This window comes from Apodemus sylvaticus, chromosome 22, assembly GCF_947179515.1.
Source record: "Apodemus sylvaticus chromosome 22, mApoSyl1.1, whole genome shotgun sequence".
NCBI lineage: Eukaryota > Metazoa > Chordata > Mammalia > Rodentia > Muridae > Apodemus > Apodemus sylvaticus.
The window spans coordinates 44,888,512-44,907,567 of record NC_067493.1 but is presented as its reverse complement, the minus strand read 5'-3'; the positions used below and the strand labels follow the sequence as shown (position 1 = coordinate 44,907,567).

At 45.1% G+C, this 19,056-nt stretch overlaps 1 protein-coding gene across 12 annotated transcripts in view; it reads right to left on the bottom strand.

Annotated features, from left to right (window-relative positions):
* The window catches only part of Mphosph9 (M-phase phosphoprotein 9), a 71,386-nt gene that overhangs the window by 36,288 nt on the left and 16,042 nt on the right, over positions 1-19,056 (bottom strand). For 9 of the 12 annotated variants that reach the window (XR_007975034.1, XM_052168280.1, XM_052168279.1 and 6 more), the window contains 6 exons: positions 18,398-18,551; positions 12,217-12,310; positions 10,463-10,566; positions 6,598-7,052; positions 5,472-5,627; positions 370-457 (listed from right to left, as the gene is read on the bottom strand). Coding sequence is in view for 11 of the 12 variants with exons in the window: in XM_052168280.1 (XP_052024240.1) it covers positions 370-457; positions 5,472-5,627; positions 6,598-7,052; positions 10,463-10,566; positions 12,217-12,310; positions 18,398-18,551 (1,051 nt within the window). In the remaining variant the exon portion in view is untranslated. The remainder of the gene's footprint in view (positions 1-369; positions 458-5,471; positions 5,628-6,597; positions 7,053-10,462; positions 10,567-12,216; positions 12,311-18,397; positions 18,552-19,056) is intronic. The other 3 variants (XM_052168273.1, XM_052168274.1, XM_052168275.1) reach the window with 3 other exon arrangements.

Below are 19,056 nucleotides of genomic sequence, written 5' to 3'. Positions count from 1 at the left end.
AAAAGGGGACCAGGCATTAAAGCAGAGACAATGTATAGAACAAAACAGGTACTTTTCACCAAAATTTTGCTTATAAGGTACTATATCAAGAATAAAACAGCCAGGTATAGTGCCTCACACCTTTAGTCCCAGCACTTGGAAGGCAGAGGCAGGTGGATCTCTGAATTCAAGGCTAGCCTGGTCTATAGATCGAATTCCAGGACAGCCAGGGCTACACAGAGAAACCCTGTCTCAAAAAACCAAAACAAAACAAAGAACAAAGCCACCATCTGCACTCCTAGGCACACAGCCATCGGTAAGCCTCAAGCTGCAGTGATCTACACGTTTTAGCATCATGCACTAGAACCAGCCCTTCACACAAGCACATACCACTTCTATTTCAAGCAAACTGTTCTTCTTCTCAAGTGTCCGCACTCGGCTAGTAGCTTCATTCAACGCACTATCCAGCTGGCCACATCTAGGAAACAGAAATTTAGGATCAGTTAGAAAACAAAATAATATCTCCTAAGAATATTAAACAAACTCAAGAAGTTTGCTGGTCTGTAAAGTAAAAGCACGCTCCACAATGTTAGCCAGCACCCAAGACACCACTTTCACACAAGCATCCCGGATAGTCTGGTATCTAAAGATAAAAGGGTAATGACCCTAGGAAACAGCAAGAGGAAGAAGGCTTTAGTTTAGAGCATAGCATGAAACCTTGAGTTCAATTATCAGCACCAGAGGAAAAAAGTGAGAATGTTAAGTTGTGAAGAGATACTGAGAACTGTGTCCTTCAGCAGAAACCCAAATGTGGCATTTGTGAGGATGAAGGCCTGGAGTAGAGGAAATTCAGATGCCATGGCCCAGCCTTGAGGATATGCTGAGTGCAGTAAGCCTGTCACTGTATGTCAGCATCAAAGCACATACGAAACCTCTGTGGGAGCCTGGCTTCTACTCCCAGTACCATACCACCCCACCCTCCCAAAAAAAGGAAAGATAAAACACTGGGACTTCACTTGTAGACTGTGCAAGTTCATGAACACGTGGAGAACAGAGGTGACCATGGTCAGGGAAAAGGAGGTAGGGAGGGAGTGACTGTCTAACAAGCACAGGGCTTTAGTTTGTTATTGATTTTTCTTTTTCCAACATTTATACATTTGCACTGGATGGGGGCTGCTGGGAATTGAACTTAGTACCTCACACATGCTGGGCAAGCACTATACCAATGAGCTACATCTCCAGGATTCTTTTTTCATTTACTTATTTATTCAATGGGAGATGGGGGTACATACATGCTGGGGTGCGTGTGCGTACGCGTGCACGCACACACACACACACACACACACACACACACACACAACCTACAGGAATCTCTCCTGGGATCAAACTCAGGTTGCCAGGCCTGGCATCAGGACACTACCCAGAGTTTGCTTTGCAAGCTGAAAGCAATGATTCTGGAGCTGGATGGCTACACAACAATGGTAACAGATTTCAGCCACCAAACTGCACACTTAAAACAGTGAATTCGTTATACATAATTTGATATTTAAATTTTGCATTTTTAAAATAGAGAACACTGTACAAAATGACTTGATGTTAGTATGGAAAAATCTGCCTGGACATACAAGTGCGCATTATGGTTTCTGGAAGGATAAAAAGAGCTGGGCTGTTTGAAGTCAGGGCACAGCATCCTTTCTGAGCTATTTCCTTTTTTTTTTTTTTTTCAAGACAGAGTTTCTCTGTATAGCCCTGGCTGTCCTGGAACTCACTCTGTAGACCAGGCTAGCCTCGAACTCAGAAATCTTTCAGAGCTATTTCATTAACTCAATCAATTAATTTCATCAACTCAACATTAATGCGCTGTTCTTTTCATTGAACATATGCATATGTGGAGGGATCTCAGCTGCCATCTGCAGGACCGCCATCCACCTCCTCTGAGAAAGGGTCTCTCTTTGGCCTGGAGCTCACCAACTACTCTAGAGTGGCAAGTCACTGAGCCCCGGTGTCCCTTTGTCCCCACCTCAATGGCACGGGAATTACTGGTGTGCCACCATCTCAGCTCTTCTTTACACTGCACACCCTCACACTTAGAACAATGTAAGTAAGTACTTGGCCAACTGAACCATATCCCCAGCCCTGAAGTGTGAATCCTTTTTTAAGATTGCACTTTTATTATTTTATTTTTTAATTAATCCTTTGAGATTTTATTTCATGTGTACAGGTATATTACTATGTGAATGTCTGCATGCCATATAGGTACTGCAGTGCAACGGATCTCCGGAGACTGGAATTAAAGACAGTTATTGGCTGCCTGAAGAGTGCTGGAAGTTGAACCAGGATTGTCTGGAAGAACAGCCTATGCTCTTAACTACTGAGCCATCTCTAGTCACAAGATTTTATCTTTAATCTGTAATCCAGAGGCAGTAGATCCCCAGGCGCTAGAGTTATAGACAGCTCTATGCTGCCTGACACAGGTGCTAAGATTGAACTTAGATCCTTCTGGAAGAGAAATATATGCTCCTAATTGTTGAATCATCTCTCCAGTCCCTAAGTTATGATTCTTATAAAGAAGCATTCTTTTGCAAATTATTAAAGACCATCAACGCGGTCCACAAAACTCAGCTACCATCTGACTTGGTGTTTAATGATTAAACTGTAGGAGGAATGGGTTAACACTGATGGTATGCCAGGTCTATGTTAAGCACCACTATCTTTCTTTTACAATGTGTGTGTGTGTGTGTGTGTGTGTGTGAGAGAGAGGGGGGGGGGGGAGGAAGGGTGGGAAGGGAGACAGGTGAGCACAGGTATGCAGAAGAGGGACCCAGACTACAATGGGGAAAGGCAGTGCAGACGTTCTATTGTGTTTCCAGGTTTAATTATAACTTGATCTCCTTGATAGAAAGTCCAATGGAAAATTACCCAACTCTATTCTAGGAACCAAAGGTCAGGAAGCCCTAGCTAACTTATCTTAGCCTTTGTTAAAACTGCTTGCTTGTGTGGACCCTCCCCCAGCTAACCCTTAGTTTCTGTTAATGCTGCTTGCTTCAAACTGCTTACTCTGCAGCTGCCTGGAGGAGCTGCCTGGAGGAGCTGCCTGGAGGAGGTCTCTGCCCCTCAAAGCCCATTGTTCTGGACACTCAAGGCCATAGGGAGGTCCAGGAACACTAGAGTGCTGTCCCAGCCAGATGAATAAAGAGTTTCAATTGGCTACCCAGTGTCTCCATTACATTATCCCCTGAAGCCAAAGTTAAAGGCAATTTGAGCCACCTGACACTGGTGCTAAGACCTGAACCCAGGTCCTCTGAAGAGCAGTATATGCATTCTTTTTGGTTTTGGTTTTGGTTTTGGTTCTTTCCAGGCAGTAGTCCTTTGTGTAGTTCTGGCTGTCCTAGAACTCAATTTCCAGATCAGGCTGGTCTCGAACTCAGAGATCCGTCTGTCTCCAGAGGGGTGGGTGAGAGTAAATGTGTGGACTACCACATCCAGATGCAGTATGCATTCTTAACCACTGAGCCAACTCTCTGGTGCCTCAAGCACCCATGTTAACAAACACAAGAACTAAGAGGCAGGGGGATTTCTGAGTTCGAGGCCAGCCTGGTCTACAGAGTGAGCTCCAGGACAGCCAGGGCTACACAGAGAAACCCTGTCTCAGGAAAAAAAAAAAAAAAAAAAAAAAACAATCCAAAAAAAAAAAAACCAAGAACTAATAACTATTTATTATATGGCTTAGTGCTAAACGACTCACTAAGGATTTGTGGTCCCCACATTCCCTTTTCAAGGCATGTCTTTTTTTCCCCCTTAGAGAGTCTCTCATGGCTCACCTAAACCTCTGCCTGTTTATACCCCACTGAATTCTAAGCAAATGTACTCACCCAGACTCTAACACTACACAGGGCTCTAAGGAGTAAAGCACATGCAAGAATGAGCAGGGCAGTCCCAAAGGCGAGTCCAAGTGCGTCCTCCCTGCATCTCTGTGCCTTTCTGAGCAGCAAAACTGCCTCCATAGGCTCAACAGAACAATAGTACTGTAAAGTTATTCATGACGAAGACATAAAAAAATAAGTTTAAAACTGTTAATGCTCAAAGAATCCTATAGGGGGCTGGAGAGATGGCTCAGCAGTTAGGAGCACTGCCTGCTCTTCCAGAGGTCCTGAGTTCAATTCCCAGCAACCACAAGGTGGCTTACAACCATCTATAATGAGATCCGAAGCCCTCTTCTGGTGTGTCTGAAGACAGCAACAGTGTACTCATATACATGAAATAAATCTTTAAAAAAAATAATAAAAGAAGCCAGGCAGTGGTGGTGCACACCTTTAATCTCAGCACTTGGGAGGCAGACACAGGCGAATTTCTGAGTTCGAGGCCATCCTGGTCTGCAGAGTGAGTTCCAGGATAGCCTGGGCTATAAGGAGAAACCCTGTCTCAAAAACCAAAAATAAATAAATAAATAAATAAATAAAATAATAATAGAATGATATAAGTAAAAGATCATTTTCTTTCTCTTCCTCTCCATTCCTTTTCTTCTGCTATAATGCTAGGGTTTAAACGCAATGACACTAAGTCCAATATTCTACCAATGAGCTACATTGGTATATTCTCAGCTATATTCTCAGCCCCTAAAGTCCAAAACTTCTTATTTTGTGTGCATGTCTATGTGTCTCTCTGAGTGTGTATGTGTACGTGCACACGCACATGGAACATATATAGAGGTTAAAAAAACATTTTTTTTGTTTGGTTGGTTTGTTTTGGTTTTTTCAAGACAGGGTTTCTCTGTGTAGCCCTGGCTGTCCTGGAACTCACTCTGTAGACCAGGCTGGTCTTGAACTCAGAAATCCACCTGCCTCTGCCTCCCAAGTGCCGGGATTAAAGGCGTGCACTACCACCGCCTGGCCTCAGAGGACAACTTAATGTCAGTCCTCTCCCTCCACCATGGGAGTCCCAGGGATCAAGCTCAGGTCATCGGCTTGGTGGGAAGCATGTTCCCTGTTCAGCCATCTCACCAGCCTTCATCCCAGCATTCTTGCTTTTCCAAGAACTCCACAGTATTAACTACCCCACAAATGATATTACTCTGCATTTGCTAGCTCCACTTTCTTCAGGGACTTATCCACATAAAAAGCAAGGCTTTGTGTCAGTTATTAGAGAGAGTTGATTAGCTAAGTTTGAATCTTTAAAAATAATCACTCGATCCAGCACTCTGGGAAGCAGAGGCAGGCAGATTTCTGAGTTCGAGGCCAGCCTGGTCTACAGAGTGAGTTCCAGGACAGCCAGGGCTACAAAGAGAAACCCTGCCTTGAAAAAAACAAATCCAAAAAAAAAACCAAAAATAAAAAAAAAATCACTCATGTCTCTAGATATGTCCTGGTATACATGTCTTTGTGTTGAATTTTCAGACACAAAGTACATATTTTTCAAGCATCTTCCACATCATGATATTCCATATAAAAGAAGTCTCCTCAAGTTGGAAAACATTAACTCCATGGGAGTCTCACCTGTCCACAAGGATTTCATTTTTCTCCTTCCACTCTTCAACAGCAGAATTATCTTTGGCCTCCAGTTTCTGTTTTAAACTACTAATCTCCGACTCGTAATAAGCTCGAAGATCCGCTACGTGTCGTGCATGCTTTTCCTTGAGGTTCTGCCTGATTCTGTCAGTAAAAAGGAAAGACGCTCTTAGGACAGTGCATCCCCCTAAGATAAGCAAGGGCACGGCCTCATGACTCAAGCCGTGTGTTTCAGAGCTGACTGAAAGGGGTGGACCAGTGGCAGTTAATCTTCACTGTCAACTTGAGAGAAATCACCTAGGAGACACACAGAGATGTGTCTGTTAGGGTGTTTCCAGAGAGCTTTAACTGACACACCCTGAATGTGGAGGCAGGGGGAAGCACCGATCCACGTGATGGGGTCCCAGACTAAATAACAAGGAGAAAGGATAAAGTAGGCTGAGCACCAGTGTCGTCTCGTGTCTCTCGGTGGGTGCTTCCTGACTGCAGAAACCCTGTGAGCCTCAGGCCCACTACCCAGCCACCGTGCCTTCTCACCACAATGGACTGTATCCCCTCAAACTGTGAGCCAAGGATAAACCTGTCCTCTTTAAGATGCTATAGCCAGGTATTTGGTCACAGTGATGAGAAGAGCAGCTGACACACACACCACAGTCATTCTCATAGTCGGAGTGCAGCCGGCTCCTCTATTCACCCCAGAAAACACAGCACATGCTCCACCAGCTCTAGCCACAGCAGCATCCTGATTAGCTCCCATTTACCAGATGCCTTTGTCAACACCTCTGTTTTTGATTTTGAGACAGGATCTATCTGTGTAACCCTGGCTGGCCTGGAACTCAATATATAGGCCAGGCTGGCCAGGAGCTCACAGAGATCCACCTGCCTCTGCCCCCCAAGTGCAGGAATTACAGACATGTGCCACCACACCCAGCCTTTGTCAATATTTTATCTTTCACTTCAACAAGCTGCCAATAGTTAAAAAAAAAAAAAAGACAGATAACTTATATTTCATTAAGATTTTTTATATTGCTGTGGTCCAATAGAAATCACTTTCATCATTCAATCAGACATCACAAGTCTAGTAACATTATAAGCCAGTCGCTGAAATACATACTTAGACAATATCACAGGATCTTCCAGGGAAGCCAATGAAATGCATTCTGGGACACTGTTGGCTGTACCTGGAAGCTGGGTCTGACTGACTGAGGCCACTGTGACAGTGTTTTCTTCATCTACAGTTTTGACTGAGATATCGTTGCTAGTTATGGTGTAGCGTGAAGGGATCGTGGAACTGGTCCTACTTTCACTTTGGAATGCATGGTTTTTCCAAGTGTCCACAGGTGATGTTTTCATGGTTGAAGGATATTTGGGGAACCCAGATACCTGAGAAGCATTATGACTTGCTTGGGAAAACGAGTCAATGTCAGAGTGACTAGACAGGCTTGGTTCCAGAACGGAGTCTGGGGAAAAGGATATTCTGTCATCAAGAGCATTCAAAACGCCATGGGGATGAATCCCAGCAGCCTGCTCCTTTGGCTTCATGTGTATGGCTGGATCAAGAGTCAGGACCTAGAAGGAAGATTAACAAGCTTCAAGCTGTGGTTTGGTGCTCATGCTGGCTGTCAGGAAAGCGGGCTTTAGCCTCCAGGTCAGCTCAGGCTCCAGGATGTAGAAGATTATCCTGGAAACTCTCAGTAAAGGAGCATGGAAGCAGAGAAGAGGCCCCATTACTAGCATTAAACTTAAAGACATTTAAACTTAAAAACAAACGAAAAAGAAACTGTTAAACTTAAAACAAAAGCAAGGGTGCTGGGCAGTGGTGGCGCGGGCCTTTAATCCCAGCACTCAGGAGGCCGAGGCAGGCAGATCTCTTGAGTTCGAGACCAGCCCAATCTACAGAGTAATTTTCAGAATAGCCAGGGCTAAACAGAGAAACTCTTGTCTTGAAAAAAAAAAAATGAAAAGAAACAAAAGTCATTTAATCAACAATGACAAAATTCACTATCAAGATCAGCACCTTAAAAAAATTGTGAGCTGGGCAGTGGTGGCGCATGCCTTTAAACTTGGGAGGCAGAGGCAGACAGAATTCTGAGTTCGAGGCCAGCCTGGTCTACAGAGTGAGTTCCAGGACAGCCAGGGTTACACAGAGAAACCCTGTCTCGAAACCAGCCCCTCCCAAAAAAGTTGTGAAAGATTTTAACTAGACTGAAAAATCTAAACTGTCAGATTAATATTGCCAGCTTTCTGGTTATGTTTCCTCCAGAGTAGAAGATTGCTTATCTCCTAACAGTAAGGACTAAGGGGATATTGGAACCCAGTTAGCAATCCACAAACACCACCCTTGTGGTCTGGATCTTCACTGTCCCTCAAAGACTCATAGGAGAGCTGGTTCCCAACTGATAATGCACCAGGAAACTCTGGGGCCTCAAGAGGTGGGGCCTAGGAGAAGGAAGCAGGTCACTAGGGGCGTGTCCTTGAAGGAAACCCGAGGAACCTGGCCTTGCCTTGCTTTTTCTTTACATTACAGCCTCCACGAGAGGTGCAGCTTGTCTCCGATCTGTTCTTGATCTTCGGCCTCACTGCAGACCCAAACACAATTTGACCAAGTGACTGAAACCCTGAAACCATGAGCCAAAATGAGCCTCCTGACCAGACTCTGCACAGCTTGCTTTCCTCACTCTCACAGTGATGGAAAACTGACTAACAGTCCCACTACTCAAAAGAACAACGGCTGGAGCTAGTTCGCGGGTTAAGAGCACTGGCTGCTCTTGCAGAACCCTATCGTGTGGGGGCCTTTTCTTAAAATATGTGTATGGGTGATTTGCCTGCATGTATGAAAGTGCATCACTTGCATCCTTGTGCCCCTGTGGAGAGGCCACTTGGTCTGGGGCAGCACACACACACTTAGAAACACAACTAAGCTGAGGGCAGATTTAGGGGGCTGAGCAAGGAAAAGGAAACTGAGAAACTAAGTTGAGGGCAGATTTAGAGTGTGGAGCAAGGAGTAAAGGGAAAGTCACACCAGCCGTGGGAGGCTTAGAAGAGCCCAGCCGTAAGGCAGGTTAAACACGAGCAGGTGTGAATGGGTATCTTTCAACCATGGGTCCAAGGGAACCAGGGCGGAGGCTGGTATCACAGTCCACCCGGAGACTAGAGCACGATAGCAGAAACTATGTGCTACACAGGGGTTTGATGCCCAGGCTGGCCTCAAACTCTTCGACCTATATGATCTTTCTACTATAGCCTACCCAGCAGCTAGCTAGTACCATAGGCACGCACTAATACACCCAACTGACCAGAAGTCAGTATTTTTGTGTGCATTCATGTTTGCAGGTTCATATGTGTATGTATGTAAAAAGCAGAGGCAACTTCTGACATCATTCCTTCAGCATCTTTTTTTGTTTGAGACGGAGTCTCTCACTGTGCTACAGTCCTGCCAAGCAGGCAGGGCTAGCTGGGCATCAAGTTCCCGGGACCCACCTGTCTCTGGGTCTCTACCTTCATGTCTGTGTGCATGTGCTTCTTTCTTTCTCTTTCTTCTTTCTTTCTTTCTTTCTTTCTTTCTTTCTTTCTTTCTTTCTTTCTTTCTTTCTTTCTTTCTTTTTTGTTGGCTATGTTCGCTTGTATTTTGAGGGCTCTTTGTTTTGTGCTTCTAAGGATCAAGCCAGGGGCTTTACACATGCAAGAGCTCTACAAGTGAGCTGCATCCCCAAATGCTGCTGCTTATGTGAACCTTTCCTTTCCCAGGCCGCTCTCCTCATCAGCTGATCAGAGCCCCAAAGCGAGGCGGGAAGGACAGCACACCCCTGTAATCCCAAACCCTGCGAGCAAAGGACAAGGGGACCGAGAGTTCACAGTCACTCTCAGCCACACAGTGAGTCGAAGGTCAGGTGGGGACACACGAGACCTTGTCTAAAAAAAGTAAAAGAAACAAAATATATTTCTTAAAGAAAATGTTGTAAGTTAAATGCTTCAAACTATGTTACAAATGTATCTAATGGGAATTTTAAAAGGACTGAAATCATCATCAGATCTAGGAGAGAGGAAAAACAAAGAAATTAACTACTAATAACCTAACACACACACACACACACACACACACACACAGAGAGAGAGAGAGGGAGAGAGAGAGAGAGAGAGAGAGAGAGAGAGAGAGAGAGAGACTGATATACAAAACCAACCAACAGAAATAAAAATACTGAATTAATGTTTTAGAAATTAAATGCTTCTGTGTGTATTGGCTTTTCTTCTGTGTGTGTATGTGTGTGTGTGTATGTTTGTGTGTGTGTGTGTGTTTGTGTGTCTGTGTGTATGTGTGTGTGTCTGTGTGTGTGTGTGTTTGTGTGTCTGTGTGTGTGTCTGTGTGTGTGTGTGTGTCTGTTCACAGGCAAGTTCACATTCACATGAAGGCCACAGGACAACCTCTTGCTCCATACATCTTTGTTTTGAGACAGACTAGGGAACAGACTGGCCTGGACCTGCCTAGCAGTAGAGACTGACTGGCCGTGCAGCCAGAGATCGCCTGCTGCAGCTCCTCAGAGCTGCAGTGAGAAGCAGGGACCACTGCTCAAGGCTTTCATACAGACTCTGGAGACTGAGCTTGGGTGATATGACTGCAAGACAAACACTGCACTGACTGAGCTAACCCAGCCTGTATTTTTGTGTTTGTTTTGTTTTCTTGAGAAAGGGTCTAATTATGTAGCCCAAGCTGGCCTCACAGTGATCTACCTGCCTCAACACACTTAGTGCTAAGATTGAGGAAGAGATGGTACTACCACAGCTAGCTTACTTCTATTGTAAAGGAACCTTATTAAGATCGTATAGGAAACGAGATGAGATATAATTTGAAAGGGAGCCTAACTCTCGAGGCTGAGCTTCCCCCAGCATTTCAGAAGCTGAAACAATGCAGTCTATGGTGGCAAAGTTATCTATAACCATAACTCACAAGCACCCACGCAAGCATGGGGTACTTGCATTACCTGGCTCAGGGGCCTCTCTGCAGGAGATGGTACAAATGTCTTCTCCAAGGTCTCAGGCAATGAGTGATACATGTCCTTCTCCTCCAGCTTCCAGTAAGTCAGTCCTGATGGAGAACAGAAAGGAGTGAGGAAGGGTCCTAAACAAACACCAAGCCTTGTGACCTGAGTTCTGTCACTGGAACTTACATGATAGAAGGAGATAACTGACTCCTACAAGTTGTCCTCTGACTTCAACACACACCCATGGTACGCCCTTCTTATCATTCCTCCCAAATCAATCAATCAATCAATGAAGTAAAACCTTGTACCAAAACTATAAACAACCAAAATAAATTAGTAATAACTAAATATGTATTTTGAAGAGAATCTTATTTATAAACACAGATTTCCATAAAATCAATGTAGAGAATTCAAGTTCTCTGTGTACTCCCGGCTGTCCTGGAACTCACTCTGTAGACCAGGCTGGTCTCCAGCTCTGAGATCTGCCTGCCTCTGTGTCACGAGTGCTGGAATTAAAGGTGTGCGCCACCATGCCCGCCTGGATGCAGATTGGTTTGTGAGGTAAATGTCTAGCATCACTTAGTCCCTCCTAGAGCTGCATTTTTGCCCCAGTCACTGATTTTGTTATTTCAGGGAGGGGTCAGAAGGAGGAACTATTTTCAAACAGGCCAGGCCTGTTTCACTGAGAGAGAAGGTGGCTGAGACAAAGTCTTCAAATTAGTCCCCAACAGGCTGTCAGCACAAGTAGAAGGCGATCAGCTCTGTCCTGCTGGGCCTTGTGGGAACCATGGTAGAGTTCTGAGTGGAGGAGCCCCAAGTACTGAAGGAGCACTTGGGCAGCCGCGATGCCCACAGACTGAAAGATGAAGTGGACAGGCAGGTGGGTCAGAAGGCGGAAGACAGAGTGAGCGAGCACCACAGGAGCGGGAGCACCACAGGAGCGGGAGCAGGGGAATGGGAAGAGGTGGCTGAACCCCACAGTTCTGTTAAAACAGCTAATTCAAACAGATGTGTGCATGTGCCGTGGGAAACAGTACTAAGATAGGGGAGTCAGCACAAAAAAACAGTCAGCAAAAAGACAAAACAGCTGACCATGGCTGGCAGAGAGTCTGAACTTGCTGAATCCTTGTGGAGTAACGGAAAAAGGCTGTGAAGATTTCTGCAGCTCTCGGAGCTGTTACGGATGCACTGCTTCAGCCTGTCCTCAGAATTTGTAACAAATTCACAGCAAACAGACAACAGGCAAACATTACTTCTAGAAAAGTCAGACATCGCACATACTTCTAATCACACAGTGGGAAATGCAGGTAAGCTGGGGAAAATAAACTCTCTAAAGTTCTAGGGGCTTACAGAGCCGGCCCAACTGTTACGAGAACCTGCTGTCCTTCCAGAACCCAGTTCAATTCCCAGCACCCTCAGGGTGGCTCACATCTGTAACTCCAGTTCCAGGGGAGTTACAGATACCTTCTACTGGCCTCCTAGGGTACCAGGCAGATACGGTACACAGTTACATGTGTGAGCAAACACGCTTATACATAAATTAAAAGAAAAGTTAATATTTTTCTTTTAAATGTAAGTTCAGACCATGTGCTGGCACAAGTCTTTAATCACAGCCCAGGGAAGGCAGAGGTAGGAAAATCTCTGTGAGGTGGAGGCCAGACCGGTCTACAGAATGAGTTCCAAGCCAGCCAGAACTACATACATAGTGAAACCTGTCTCCAAAAATATGCTTTAAGATACATGAAGTTCCATACCTGTTCCTGAATCGGACAACCAAGAACTCGGGCTCTCGGCCGGCTTAGTGAGGTAAAAGGCGCATGGAAGTGCGGCGTCGGCAGCAAGGGCAGACTGCAAGAGACGAAAGAGGACAATTGGTGGACGGCTACACGCGTCGAACACACACTGCTGAGCCGGCCGTTAATCCAAGCAGAGGCTGCAGCGGGGAGTGAAGGGAGACTGTCGCTTCTCCATGCTTGCAAAAAAACAATGCAGAGGTCAAGCATCCTCACATCATCTCTTGAAGGCTTTCTGTTGGTTTGTTTTGGTCACTGTGGAGCTAGAGGGTACTTGGAAGGAGAGAGAAAGCTGAGGACGAGTATAATATATGAGTTAAGAACCAAAATGAATTTATAGTTTGCCATCAATTTCCGGCAGGAATTTGAGAAATCTGAAATTAGTCACTCAGTTTAAAAAAAAAAAACTAGTAATCTGTTTATATCATTACAACTTCAGTAAATCAAATGACTCAAAACCACAAATCAGTAACATGAACTGCAAATAATAAATTACTTTTGGGTTGTTTGTAGACAACATTAACCCCAGGGTCTCAGGCACACTAGGCAACAGGCTCCACCTAGCCCTTCTTCTTTTGTTTCTTTGAGACAGAGTCTTGTTATGTAGCCCAGGATGACCTAACCCTCATCATCTTCCTGCTCCCTGGATAACAGATTGCGCTGTGCATGTGTTGGTGCTAGAGATCAAACCCAGGGCGGCCAGACTAGAAAAGCACTCTACCAGAAGCCCCATCCCTACCCCTGGTTTGGGTTTTTGAGCTTTTCAGTCATCATCATTATGTGTATGGGTTTGCCTGCTTGTATGCCTGTGTACCACTTGCATACTTGGTAGCCAAGGAAACCAGAAGATGGTGTCGGGTCACCTAGAGATACAGATGGTTGTGAGTCACCACAGAGAATGGAACCCAGATCCTCTGGAAGATGCTCTTAACCACAGCGTCATCAGCCCAGGCCCCAGCCCTTCATTTTCTGAGACAGAGTCTTGCTATATAGCCCAGGCTAGTCTAGAGTGAACTATGCAGTCCAAGCTGGCTCTGTATTCCTGGTGAGCCTGCCCTCTATTCCCTAAATGCTAGGATCTCAGGTGTATTCCACCAGGCTATCTCTTCTCATATACAAATCCCAGCCAAGGCCAAAAGTGCTTATTATCTATTGTGATTAAAAAACAAACCAAGGTGTTGAAGAGGTGGCCCAGTGGGTGAGGGGTTAAGAGCATGCACTTCTCTTGCAAAGGATCCTAGTTCAGTGCACAGTCCCCATTCTCATCAGATGGCTCACAACCACCTGTACCTCCTCCAGCTTCAGGGACCCAATGTCATCTTCTGGCCTTTGTAGGGGCCTTCAGGTGCACATGTGCACAGAAAAAAAAAAAGCCTTTTTAAAGAAACAAAACCTTTTAAATAAGGAATCACCACTCCTTATTCTATTTTACAGAAATGAGTATAGGAACGTGGAATGCTTGCTGCAAAAAGACCTTTGCCAAGTTTCATGATCACCACTACAGAGAAAAAAGAAGCTGCCTCAAACAGAGATGTATGACAAGGACATTTTCCTCTTTTTTATTTTATTTTATTTTTTTTTTTGTTGTTCTGGTTTTTCAAGACAGTGTTTCTCTGTGTTATCCCTGGCTGTCCTAGAACTTGCTCTATACACCAGGCTGGCCTCAAACTCAGAGATCCACATGCCTCTGCCTCCTGAGTGCTGGGATTAAAGGTGTGCACCATCATCACCACCACCACCACCACCACCACCACCTCTCCTTGACTTCCGGGTACTCTTTGTCTCCCCCCTCAGAAGGAAAAGTACTTTATTAGTGCTTCATTAGAAGGACCAAGCTACTCGAAAGTCTGCTGCAAGGGAACCACTCCACCTCTTTCTATCAAGGCACAGATTCCTAAGTACCGTCTGTTTCTTAGACTTCTAGTCTCAGCTGGGCAGTGGTGGAGCACGCCTTTAATTCCAGCACTTGGGAGACAGAGGCAGACGGATTTCTGAGTTCGAGGCCAGGACAGCCAGGGCTACACAGAGAAACCCTGTCTCGAAAAACACAACACAACACAATACAACACAACAAAACAAAAAGAAAGAACTGTTGTCTCTTCCAACTGAGAAAGTGACTGTAAGGGACCAAGTCAAACACTCCCGAGTGAAATAGATCTCACCCGGCTTCTGAGGTTCAAGCCTCGGGACAAGAGTAAATACACTGTGCACTAGAATACTACCATACACAATGTTGGCTGTAAAAGGCCATCCACTGAAGAAAAAGGCCACTTGAAAGTAAAAGCCTGATTCAACAAAAGCCTAAGTCCTCTTAGCCAAAGATGTTCCCCTGAGCCCAGCTCAAGGACCTACTGACTAGCTTAGTCGACCGGAGTCCTTCAGCCCATGAAATGGGAACAAAGGGCCAAAGAAATGAAGAACAACTTAGCCCTAGACAATGCTTGTGCCACACAATACACAAGGTCACGGCAGACTTCAGAGTAACAATTTCCAAGAATAAACCAGCATTGTGCAAAATGAAAGCTCATCAGCAGAGAACTCTGATAAGCAGTCCCCTTTGTGGAATGAAACTGAAAACATTAGGAACAGAGAGAAACACTCAGTAAAGACTTTCTAACTTCTGGGAATCCGGAATTCTACAACGAGGAAATGCACTTGTCATGCCGCTGTTCCTGTCACCAGCCAATACCACCTCAAAAGCCCTTAAAACTTCAGTGACACAATAGAAATATGATTTCCCCAAAATGATTTCATGCTAAATTGTCCATCGTCCATGAGGAAGAATTTGCCTTGCTGAGAGATGGGAGCCCCTCTTTCGGCTGCCCTGCGGGGCACGGACAGCAGTGGACGGTGGTGGCTGCTGGCTGATTCGCAGCTGTCCTGATGAGAACAGCCAGGGAAAGGCTGCTGCTCCAGACACTCCACAACCAGGGACCTCTCAGAGACCCTCCCACACCGATGTCCATGAATAGGACACCCCTCTGCAGGCAGAACACCGAGCAGAAGCAGCCTGGATAGACTCTTTTTTTTTTTTTTTTGGATTTAGTTTTATCAAGACAGGGTTTCTCTGTACAGCCCTGGCTGTCCTACAACTCACTCTGTAGACCAGGCAGGCTGGCCTCAAACTCAGAAATCCACCTGCCTCTGCCTCAGATGACCCCAACTTGCAGCAAAGTTTGGGAACCATGAGGCACCATCAAATATAGTGTGAGTCACAACCACAGTTGTCTACAAGAACCCACTGACTCCACCAGGAGTAAAACCACAAACCAGAAGCAGAAAAGTCTTGGGGTGAAGGTGCAGCAGTAGACAGACACTTAGTGTGTACACACACAAAAGGGGAGAGAGGCATGGTACGGGCCTATGTACCCATGGAACCCCACAACTCAGAAGACAGAGGCAGCTTCATCTACACAGGGAGACCCTACCCTGTCTCTGGGATAGGGGGTGAGGGGTAAGACAGTATTTAAGTATTAAGTTTTATAAAAAAGAAGAAACTATTATTTAGGAAGGAGAACATGTTCCTTTTATGCCAAACAACTACAAAGAAAATAGCAATTTTCTGCCCCAATCTATAATTAGTTTCAGACTATTGTTCCAAAAATGATACCCCACTTTTTTTTTTTTTTTTTTTTTGGGTTTTTTGGATTTGTTTTTTTTCAAGACAGGGTTTCTCTGTATAGCAGCTCTGGCTGTCCTGGAACTCACTCTGTAGACCAGGCTGACCTCAAACTCAGAAATCCACCTGCTCTGTTTCCCAGAGTGCAGGTATTACAGGCGCGTACGCGCGCGCCACCACCACCCAGCTGATATCCCACTATTGATGGCAAAATAGTTCAGAATAAGAGACCTGCCCCTAGAGCATGAACAGCCCTTTCCAGACTGTAACTGCAGAAAGAGCATATCTTGGGACTTTCCCTAACATGAAGCACCCCAACACAGGCTCTCTAGCTTTAGAAGCCTTTGAGGTTCGCGAAGCTTCACTGAATTTCACCCCCTTCCTCTTCAACACCAACTGGGGTTCCATGTGTAGAAAGCTTACTTCTGTAATCCCCCTACCTGAGAAACTGAGGCAGGAGGATTAGCATGAGTTCAATGCCACCTGGACTACAGTGTGAGAGTCTACCTCAAAAGGGGGTAGGGGGTGGAAGGACACTACTAAAAGAAAAATAAGCAGTCTCTAAAAGTCTGAGGGAAGTTGGGCGTGGTAGTGAGTCCCTTTAATCCTAGCACTCAAAAGCAGAGGCAGTGAGTTCCAAGCCTGTCTGATATACATAGAAAGTTCCAGCCAGCAAGGGCTATAGAGAGAGACCCTGCCTCAAAAAATTACAAATAAAAAACAAAAATTTTAAAAGACTGAAGGAAAGAAGAGTGAGATGGCTGGCAGTGGAGGGGTACATGTGCTCGCTGGCTCGCCTGACGGACTGAGTTCCATCTCCAGCCCCTGACTCTCATACACTGACTTCCACATGCTGGCTTACCATGCACACCCACATTAGAATAAAAAGTAAGGAAACAGATAAACGCAAACAAATTTAAAAACTGAGGTATTCTTACAACCTTTTAATTCAAATTTTTTCCTAGGATAATGGACTATGTTCAGCTTCTACAAAGACCTGATTTTGGGACCTCCATGTATGACACCAAGCAGTATGCAGTCCCATTAGGAAACAAACACACACTGGAACTTTCTGTCGGTGACCCTTTAATGAACAGAGTTGCTGTGTTAGCAAAAGCTCTGCATAGAGCATAAACATTTATTCTTGCAAAGCATGATGACACTACCACAATCCTTGATATTCAGGGCACTGAGAGGCAAGAGGCAGAGATAGCCAGGGCTATATGGCAAACTTAGCCACAAGGAGAAAACTAATCTATTATCTACAAACTTAGAACTCAAATTATAAAATCATAATTGTCCAAATTTTCACATTTTTTAAAGATTTATTTATTTATTATATGTGAGTACACTGTAACTGTCTTCAGACACCAGAAGAAAGCATCAGATGTCTTTTCTCTTTTCGGATGGTTGTGAGCCACCATGTGGGTGCTAGGATTTGAACTCAGGACCTTTTGGAAGAACAGTCAGTGCTCTTTCTCACTGAGCTATCTCTCCAGCCCCAAATTTTCACAATTTTAAGATAGTACTTGGCACATATGGTCATAGCATGTCGCACATTACTTGTTGCAACATACTAAAAATATCTACTACCTGGAGGGATGTGCCGTGATGCTGGGGAACAACCCAGGGACTCATGTGCATGTCACACAGACTCAACCACCAGCTATACTCTCAAAGTTTTTTGTTTTTTAATGATCACTCTTTCTTTCTTTTTTTATTTATTATATATGAGTACACTGTAGCTGTCTTCAGACACACCAGAAGAGGGCATCAGATCCCATTACAGATGGCTGTGAGCCACCATGTGGTTGCTGGGAATTGAACTCAGGACCTCTAGAAGAGCAGACAGTGAGTGCTCTTAACCTCTGAGTCATCTCTCCAGCCCCTCTTTCTTTTTTTTTTTTAATTGATCACTTTCTTGCTAAATGTAAACATTTAACACAGAGAATAAACACTCTACAAACATTTTAATTGCATGCCTACTGTCTAGTTTACCTTCATGTGTGCCTATGCGTGTGGGTGCAGTACCCTCCGAGGCCAGACGAGGGCATCAGACCCCTGCACCTGGAGCACAGACTGCTGCACTTGTCACTGGGTGCTGAGAATTGAACTCAGGTCCTCTGGGAGGGATGCCACCACCCCTACCCACCTCTCCTTCATTTTTGTAAAGCTCTGCCCTTCATTAGCTCTCATTTCCAGCCTACTAAAGAGGCTGGGTTTATAGCAAATGACAGCCAATCCCGAGACAAAAAGATCTGTGAGGCTCGAGGAAGGACCGCTGCCCAGCAAACAGCACCATCCATTCTTGCAGAGGACTGGGGCTTGGTTCCCAGCACCCACAGGGCAGCTCACAACCATGGTAACACCACAGGATCCGATGCCCCCTTCTGGCCACCAGCAGCATATGGCACACATACATGTGTGCAAGCAAATATCCATACACTCAGAAGCAAGTAAGGGTTTTTTAAGAAAATGTAAATAAATAATGAGCAAAAGCACAGCAATCTCAGTGCGACTCACAGGAGCCACAGCGTGCGGGACGAGCCCCTTGCCACCTACTGTGTCAACTGGAGGCTTCCGGTTTAGCTCGCTCCCTGGTCTTGAGCAGTCATCTCCTGTATGTGCTTGCTTTGACTGGGTGTGCTTCAGCTTTTGTGCCCATGATGTCTTACTACTTTAAAAAGAGAAAAAATAAAATTACTTCCTTTAGAAGCCATCCTTTATCTATAAAAGTCAGCATACCACCTAGTGCTTTAGTGGCATGCCTCTGTTTTTCTGCTAGTAAAAGGGGGCGGATGCACTGGTGCACCCTGTGTTCTAGCACTCAGCAGATCTCTGGAGGTTTGAGGCCAGACTGGTCTACACAGCATGTTGTGGGACAGCCAGGGCTATGTAGAGACCCTGACTCAAAACAACAAAACAAAAATGATGTTTTATTGATTTTCCTAAATATCATTTTTTTTAAAGATTTATTTATCTTATGTATGTGAGCACACTGTTGCTCTCTCAGACCCGCCAGAAAAGGTCATTGGATCCCATTACAGATTGTTGTGAGCCACCATGTGGTTGCTGGGATTTGAATTTGGGACTTTCAGAGATGATGGCTCAGCAGTTAAGAGCACTGCCTGCTCTTCCAAAGGACCTGGGTTCAATTCCCAGTGACCACATGGCAGCTCACA